At 38.0% G+C, this 9021-nt stretch overlaps 1 protein-coding gene across 1 annotated transcript; it reads right to left on the reverse strand.

Moving 5' to 3' along the window:
• Positions 1–456: 456 nt before the first annotated feature.
• On the reverse strand, positions 457–8396 carry LOC122828667 (solute carrier family 2, facilitated glucose transporter member 11-like). The gene is made up of 12 exons (XM_044112431.1): positions 7926–8396; positions 4959–5057; positions 4425–4585; positions 4222–4346; positions 3278–3407; positions 3011–3159; positions 2387–2574; positions 2181–2291; positions 1270–1371; positions 1124–1199; positions 918–1045; positions 457–835 (listed from the first exon to the last, which is right to left on the reverse strand). Exons 1-12 carry the CDS (start codon positions 7962–7964, stop codon positions 641–643), a joined length of 1503 nt encoding a protein of 500 aa, XP_043968366.1. The 5' UTR covers positions 7965–8396; the 3' UTR covers positions 457–640.
• Positions 8397–9021: the final 625 nt, after the last annotated feature.

Genomic DNA, 9021 nt, shown 5'->3' on the forward strand with positions numbered 1-9021 from the left:
GGAAGAAATAATTATTTATCAACACCACTTTAAAAGATGACTAGAAAGCCAGGCAAAAGAAGACACAAAGTTTATCCCAATATCAATATCCATATCCAAAAGGTGTTATTTCTGGATTTTTAAAATTTTGATGTGAACTATCAAATGAGTCTGTACTCCAAAGCCATGCTCACTGGAAAAAAGACCTTTTTAAAACATTTTGATAAACCCATATCCTGACCTTGTTGCATATGAATCATATAAATTATACTTCTAATAGTGTTAGCACTTCTAAACAGCAAATCTCCATAAATCTTCTCTCTGATGTACTTTAATAATGCATGCAAAAAGTCTTTGTTCTCCAGACCACATGCAGCTCTGAGGGATTAGAACAGACCAGGCAGCTGCAGCAGCATGCAGTCTTAACTTTGAACCTGTTCACACCAATTAAGGAAGAATGGACATTTTTAACTGAAATGTATTTAAAATTTTAAGTAAAGCACCCTTTACAGAGGTAGTACAAACCATCATGTATAATACAGGGATGTGTAACAAGGTCATCTTAATTTCATTTAGTAGATATTTATTACAGTCTTCAATATCATGCCTGTGTGTTTATCCTCATTATTTTGTGCGTGACAAAGTTTGTTTGAGAAACACTTTAGATGGATGTTGATAAGAGTATAGTTCCAGCTCCATCTGAACTGCAAAACTTGTTCGTCTTCGATGACTGGATCTCATTCTGAATTTCCACAAAGGTTTTGTTCTTTGTTTCAGGAACGACAAAGAATATGTAGGTGACCACCAAGGCGCAAACTGCCAAGAAGACCAGGAAACAGTACTGCTGTAGCCCAATCTATGAATGTAAAGAAAGGATGTATCAGACGACAGTGAAACATTTTAAATTGCACTTATTCATGTTGACCTTGAGCACTGACCACAATGAAGGGAAAGACCATGCTGATTAAGAAGAAGCTGAGCCAGTTCACTGATCCTGCAATGATGAAGGCAGCAGGCCGAGCATTTTGTGTGAACAACTCTGTGGTTAGGATATTAGTCACGCCACCTTTAACAGACAGTAGACACAAAGAAGATTAGTGACATGGCTATGAAATTTAATGAGGTTCGCGCTTTATTTACTTACCTGGTCCTAAGCCAAAACTCAAGATGAAGGCAAAAACACACACCATGCTCAGGTACGGAAAAACTGGGCTGAAATCCTGAAGGGAGAGCAAATGTTGAGTCAGGCATAAACGTCTGGGTAAGATGTCTGATCATGAAGTAACTTACCTGGAAAGTGAGAGTCAGTGTGAAAAAAACACAGCAGACACTCATGAGTGCATATCCCCCCATGATGAGGACTTTCCTTCCCAGATATTCAATAAGCATACCCTGTGAAACACACAGCATGTCACAAGACCATGTGGGGAGGTTTAACAAGCAAATGAAGCTGGACATGTTCCAATGTGTAAATAATACCCAATGTGCTTCAACAGGAAGCTTACTGTTTATGATAATATTACAAAAATACATTGTAAATTAAAGCTGATTCAATTGTTTGCAAATTACTTAAGCCTTATTTTAAATAGTAAAGAACACAGATGTGCCAGTTTATTGTGGTAGCATTGCACACACAGGCTAAATTGACAGGACTGTCATTGTACAGCTCACTTCAAGCACACATTTGACTATTTCATATCTTCAGTTTTGAAGATATTAAATATACAATGAAAATTTAGACAAAGTCTAAATTTTCATTGTACTTTAAGTGTTTATATGAATGGTTACAATTCTGTTTTGAGTTGTAATCTTTGGTTTCCATTTCATCTGTGGACCTTATTAGAGAAAATACAATGAATCATTTAACATTATGGATGTTTTGTTGTTAATGTTCCCATTGTTCCTACCAGTTGGATTTTACTTTTTAATGATAAAACCTCAAATTTCAGTCTGTTTTGTTGCACTTTAATGTGATAGTTCAGTTAATTTTCAATATAAACCAGACTGGTTTCCATTAACTTTGGATAGGTATAAAGCCAAAAAGTGTGCTGTGCATTTGACTCTAATTCCCCCTGATCAAATCCAATGCAATCTTCCCAGAAGTCAGAGGAAATAGTCAATTTGTGTGCTCCTTAATCACTGCATAAAAACAAAAATAACACACGACTTCATTAAAAATTCAAGAATAAATGGATACTCACACACGTTAAAGCTGTGATGCACTCACAGGCACCAGTGCCGACAGTTGCATAAGGTATTTTATCCATAGGAATACCAGATTGTCGGAACACATAATCTGTATAGAAGTAAATCTAAAGACAGGAGGATATAATTCTGACTTTGATTTTTTATTTATGTTTTTTTAAAATAATCATTAGGGGGTTGCTGTGGGGTAAGTCATACATACAGCATTAATGCCATTCAGCTGCTGAGCAATGTTCAGGAGGATGATGGTGAGAAGTTGCCACCGTAAATTGCGATCAGAGAAGAGTTCCCAGGGCTTCTTGGCTTGGAAACCCACCAAATTATTCTTCTCCTTCTCAATATCCTCAAAAGCATCACCAGAGTCAGCTAAGCCATGGAGCTGCCTCAAGGCTGGACACAGGAAAACACATGACCCAGTGAATGAAATCCTCTGTGAACATCATTCTCATCTGATCAGGTTTCAGGGGTGTGACTTTTAAAGTCCAATCAAAAGGTTTTCTGTAAGAAACAGCTTTCCTTTCACATTAATGCGCTGTGGTCCAAACGAGATCACATGCATAAACCGACTGCACCAACGAAACACTGATTTCTGCTTCTAGATAAGATTTGTATAAGAAGGATGCATTTACACGGTGCCTCTTATGGTTCCTCAAAATTAGCACGTGGAAGGCAGGTTGCTTTTGCATATATATTTTTTAAATTCTGTGGTTTAGTTCCAACTGTCCAATAAAGTTAAAATGACGTTTCAGGGTTTAAACAAGGGGAAAAAAAAGTCAAAATAATGATCTACACAATACACTGAGGAATAGTTTAAAAACTACTTTACCTTTTTTACATCTCTCCTCATCTCCTTTGTCAATAAACAGGTAGCGCGGGCTCTCTGGGAACCAGGGCAGAGTAAGGAGCTGCAGGAATGCAGGGATGCATGTGGTGGAGAGCAGAATGGGCCAGTACTCTTCTTTACCGAGAATTTCTCTGCACAGTTACACACAGATGCCAAATTAGCATGCTTGTTAAGACAGCACAAGAATCTGTGCATTCCTTGAAAGTGAATAGTAAACCGTCTATGTGGGATTTAGTGTTTGAAACTTACTTGAGGCCCATAACTTGTCCTGTTAAGATTCCACCAGTGATGAAGACTGAAGTTCCCATTCCCATGGCCCCACGCAATGCAGTCGGAGCTATTTCCCCCAAGTAAAGAGGCTGAACACACAGGGCAATGCCTGTGAACAACAATCCGAGATTCATCTCTGAGTTAGTATTTTGTTTTAAAGTCAGGCCCCAAAAATGTTAACAAGAAAAAGACTTTAGAAATTATTACTAAACATATGAGATCAGTTTGTAAGGAGGCATTTGGCTATCAAACCAAATATGTCTTTTGAGTCATTTTGGTCTAAATGCAATGGTTTATTTAAGTATTTACACCTCTTGAAACATGAAAATGTTTTTTTCCTATTTTTTTTCCATGTGAATTCTGAAATAAAAGGAAACAGATGCAGAAATTTTGAAATGTTTTCCTAATTGAGAAGCAGCCAAAAGGTCCTCGGACACTCTGGAGGATCCATAGCTCAGGTGGACGAATGTGTGGACAAGACAGCTGATTGTTGTACACTCTAGAAATCTGGCATTTAAAGAAGAATGGAAAGAAGAAAGGCATTGTTATAAGAAAGTCAAAGAATTCCCCATTTGCAGTTTTGCACAAGCTATGTAGGACACACATTATAGTAGGTGCTATTTTGCAAAAAATAAAAATGACTATATCATGTGCAATGCTGGTTACTTTATTAACCCAATACATTTAGTTGCTACAAAAAGTATGTAGGGGGCTAAAGAGAAACAACCACTACATATTTTAGACTTTTATATGTGGCTAATGTTGAAAACCATGATTCTTTCCCCCCACTTCCCAGCTATTGAATTTGGAGTTTTTCAAATCATCAAAACATCAAATCCCAACACTTTGGATCTCAGTTTGTGGTTGTACTATGCAAAAGGTGGGGAAGCTCGAGAGATGTAAGAATGTTTGGCTGTATTTACCTGCATTCATCCCACTGAGGAGCCGTCCAATGATGAGCAGCTCAAATGACCCTGCAGTGGAGCTCAGACCCATCAGCAGAGCAGCTGTCAGTGAAAAGGCGTTATTGGCCAGCAGCGTCCCTCTCCTGAAGGAAACCACATGACACGACTTAGAGGCAACAAATTATGAGTTAGTCTTACCAAATGTAGTGATATCTTCATACCTCCCCAGCTTCACAGACAGAGTCCCGCCCACTGATGCCCCCATGAACCCTCCTAAGGTGAACATGGAAACAATAGTGGACCAGAGCAGCGTGAGTCCATCCCGTGATATGTTGGTTTGATAGCGCTGCATCCAGGTCTGGTTGATGAAGTTTTGTACATGCTTGGGAAAGAAAAGAAATGCAGTTTAACATTTGTTGCTTTTAAGTGGAGCTACAAATTAGCAAAAGGAAAACTTTGACGTACTTTCTAAGCACAGGTTTGTTCTCACATTAAGAGGTAATGTAAAGAGCAGTCGTTTTAATTTGACCAATTTCTACGTAATTTATACTTCCCTGGTTGATACAGCACAAAAAAAATCTGCAGGCAAGTACTTCACCGACTATAAAAAGTTTATCACAGACAAAAAGACAAATTTTCTTTCAGGCAACACAATAAAATGCTACTTTAAAGTGGATCTTTCAAGAAGAAACAATAATAATCCAGCTTTGGTTTGCTATCCTCCTCTAGTATTCCCATTTCTTCCTGATTCTTACCATTGTGGGTGCGTTGATGATAGAGATGTTGTATCCATACTGAAACGTTCCTCCAACACAAGCAGCAAACACAGCCAATAGCAGCGATTTGTTTGGAAGCTGCAAAAAATCAAACAAAGACTTCAGGAAAGCATTCCCAGAAAATAAAGGACAACAAACTCATCCTTCTTTCCTTCAGCGAGTAATAACAACGTATGCCTTGCATACCTTTAAACGCCTTTCTTCTTTAATGCCCCTTACGAGCAAAGGCTCGTACTCATCCACAAAATCTTTTGGCATTTTTCTCACAACCTCAAGGCTTCTTAAAACTATTGTCCACACAAGGAGTTACCTTTTCTTCTTGATGCTGCTCTCAGAAGTAAACTGATGTCTGACTGGTGGATGAGTTTATCCTGAGAATAACACAACTGATCTGTTGTCAGAAAATGAGCATGAAGTGTGGTGAATCTTCTACATAATGAGGGTACTCTCTGATCACCAGAATTTCAAACTACTGGGACAGCCATGCACCATATTGAAGCTATATTAAGCTTTACTAAACCAGTCACTTTTGTAAACTCGGAACAGTCAATCAGTCTTCTGATCTTAAAGCACAACAAGCCTTTGCGTCATCTTACCTCTTGCTTGATGATGTCAAGCAGCCCTAATGAGTAAATAATAGCCTTTTTACAATTGGCTACTTCTTGACATTCTGGGAACAGTTTAAGTGTCACAAGATCTCTTTAGATCTCAACTTTGTGGGATTATTATAGGAAGAAATGATTTAAATTAGCAGTTTGTTTTAAGTAATGTTTTATCAAGATTTTATACTAAAAGCAATTTAATGTCCTAAAAGCAATTTAATGTCCTGGGCTCACAAGTTAACCCTAAAAGCTAGTCACATTTAATGCAGAATTAAAATATGATCACACATTGACATATTAAAAGGGGCAGGACCAGCTCTGGTCATATTGTTGCCCAGAGCGAGATCGTGGTTCGGTCGGGTCCCCGCTGACCCCTCGGTCGGGGGGGACACCCGAGATGCTAATGGACAGCAGCCATATCACAGTCATAAAGATTAAATTATGTTAAGATGCTTGAGGTTTAAGAAGTCCTTCAGACAACTTGAATAAACACTGATAGTTGCAGTTTATATTTCCTTAAAATGATCATCAAATATGTTTTGCTGTGATACTTTTATGCTTATAACAGTAAAATGTTGGTCAGATTTGATATAGTGTTGATGTTCTTAAATTGGCTCCTTTTTAAAAAAAATTCTATTTATGCTGCAATATTGCACTTAATGTAACTAAAAAGTTACATTAAAAGTAACTTTTTAGTTACTTTCAGCAGCTGCTAACAACAACAACGCTCGCCTCCTGTGAAAATAACATTGATCTTTGCCAATACTTTTTTGTAAGCTATTTTATAATGGTAACATCAACAATGTGTCTCCACTGATAAGGTTGAACTGAAGATGAGATTGTAGAAAAAACAGTACAAAAAAATAAAAAACTTGAGTAATTTGTGCGGTCCATTGTTGTCTGGAAAACTCTAAGAAGGATTTTAAAGCCCCCCCAGCCTCCAGGTTCTGCGTTACGGCCCTGCATTTGGTGTCAAAGCTCACAGAGCTCCTCCTGCAGCTCCACAGCTCAGATGGCTGCACAGATTTGTGACACTTATCTTAATATTAATAATTATAGTGGCGTTAAGTTGCCATTATAATTATTGGCAACTACGGACACGTTCATTCGTGGCTGTTTTCACGTTTATTGCGCTGTTCATATTAGTCTCGATGTTTGCAGTTTTCTGGAGCGCAACGCGAAGCTCGATGTCATTCAGAGGTAACATATTAACTTGACATTAACAAAAACACAGCGGGACGGATCATCGGGGAAATGATGGACAGGGAGAGACTGAGTAAAACTACCTTAATGACGGATAAATTCTGGGATTTATTATGAGTCTCTGCTTATTTCCAAGCCCAAATGAGCAACTTCACGTTCAAAAACGAGACCAAAAAGGCGCAACCCGCCACTCATTAAATTTTCAAGCGACTTTAAAAAAATGAAGCCCAAAGCCGCTTGTAATAATCGGACTTGGCGACAGAAACTCAAAATAGTTCCATTTTTTCCATCAACAAATGCGCATCTCCCTCCATTGTTTACATTTCTGTCACATAGAGACGTCGGTGACTCGACAAGACGAGTAGAGGAAATACGATTAAATAACAAAAGAAGATAACGCAGTAACGCAAAAATGATTTTGATAAGTAACTGTAGTCTGACTACTGGATTGGAAATAGCAACGCGCTAGATTACACGTTACTGAAAATAGTGGTCCGACGTGTAACGCGTTACAAATTAATGACATCACTGTATGTATATATAGGCTATATATATTCTCTGGAGTTTGAAGACGTGAGCTCTGCTGTGCTGGCTCCCCCTATGTGACAAGCAGAAGAAATTCATCTTGTCTCTCTTGCTTTCCTCACATTTTATAAAGTATTATTGACTGTAGACCTGTACCTTGCTTAGTCAATTTGTTTATCCCCTTATTTTGTTTTTATTCATGTTGAAAAGCATCCCCAAAATTATTAAATGTTTGAGTTGATGGATTGATGATGATGGATTTTTATTAAAGAACAGGTTTGTGTGCAATAATCTGTTTGTGATTTTAATTTATGTTTAATAAAACAGACAAAAAAGCCAAAACATAACATACATGATCAGTGTTCACAGCATAAACATCTTACATATTGTTAATTTAAGTCCAAAATACACAAATGACTAACAAATAGCTGCAGCAGATGCACACGGAAACCTTAGAAATCCTCATCAGAATCCTAACAACAAAAGTTCAGAATGGGAAATGAAACGATTTGTGTTGAATTAACCATGAATGCAACATAAAAAGAGTGGAAACTCCTAAAATCTAAATCAAATATTCAGAAAGAAAACCAAAAATGGGGTCAAATCTTACACTCACCTCTTTCTTTGATTTATTGGCTCCCTCGCTTAAATTCATCTTGGAAGCTGCTGTGAAATGAAGTTCAAAAAAAGCATTGAAAGCATGTCGAGCCGCTCAGTCGGATTGCCCTCCTTACATTGTGTCTCCCAGTTGTAAGGTGCAGCACATGACTTCTGCTCAGGGAGGGAGGTTGTTAAACTCATTGAAGTTTAACAGCCCCTGCTCCCCTTTGGCTGTGGAAGGACTGGTTGACCCATATATAGAAATAATAACCAGCCTTAGTGGTACACTTTCCACTTGTTTAGTATTGCCCAAGCCCTAGCCTGAAACAAACAAATGTGATTTTAAGCCAGGGTACCTTTCCTTATCTCTTGTTTAGGTTTGCAGAAACGTTTTTTCTCAGTTCTAGTTATTATTACACACGGATCCTGAGACAAGGTTGCACTGAAATGGGAAAGGATTTGTCCATTGTTAACTTTTCCTCCAGTCGAAGAACAGAGATCTTTCTTAATCATAACCACAGCTTTGAGCATGTGAGTTTTAAACCCTTATCCAACAGGTCAAGTCAACTTCATGTGCTTCAGAATGCCATTTGTTGACCTTCAAACAAATTCCTTCAAAAAGCCTTGAAGCTTTGCAAGACGGTGCAATGAAGCGTATGCAGCTTGTTTTAAAATACTTTAAGGAGTTCTATTCCCATAAACAATAGCGTTTGGTGCATGAAGATTCAGCAAAGGCAATATAATTATGCAGCTTTTCTTTAAAGAATAAAAAGGGCGTGTTTGTGAACAATACTGTTTTGCACAAACAGCGCCCTGTCTTTGTTCTCTCATTTTTCCTTCCTGTTAAACTCATTTGCAGAAAGACAACTTTTCATTAAATGCTGTGTGTATGGTTAAATTAAAACAGCTGCAGAACTTCTCAATGACATCCAATGTTTTATTTCTGCATCTCCTACACAAGATACTATAGTTTCACGGAAGAGTGAAATTAATATTAATGACTAACCAAGGCTTGCATTGGGAGGGAATGGGGCTGGCTGTCACAAGGGTGGATTGTTGCTAAATCTCGACCCTTGGAGGGAGTTGTTACAAAATGTTTGCGTGCGAGTTTC

Source organism: Gambusia affinis, linkage group LG03, assembly GCF_019740435.1.
Source record: "Gambusia affinis linkage group LG03, SWU_Gaff_1.0, whole genome shotgun sequence".
In the NCBI taxonomy this organism is placed as follows: Eukaryota; Metazoa; Chordata; class Actinopteri; order Cyprinodontiformes; family Poeciliidae; genus Gambusia; species Gambusia affinis.

Coding starts and splice junctions, on each gene's coding strand:
- LOC122828667 (XM_044112431.1), bottom strand. CDS start 7,964: ATGAATTTAAGCGAGGGAGCCAATAAATCAAAGAAAGAG. Junction 4,347..4,424: donor CTGTCTGTGAAGCTGGGGAG/GTATGAAGATAT, acceptor GGTTTCCTTCAG/GAGAGGGACGCTGCTGGCCA. Junction 2,292..2,386: donor AGCTGAATGGCATTAATGCT/GTATGTATGACT, acceptor TCCTGTCTTTAG/ATTTACTTCTATACAGATTA.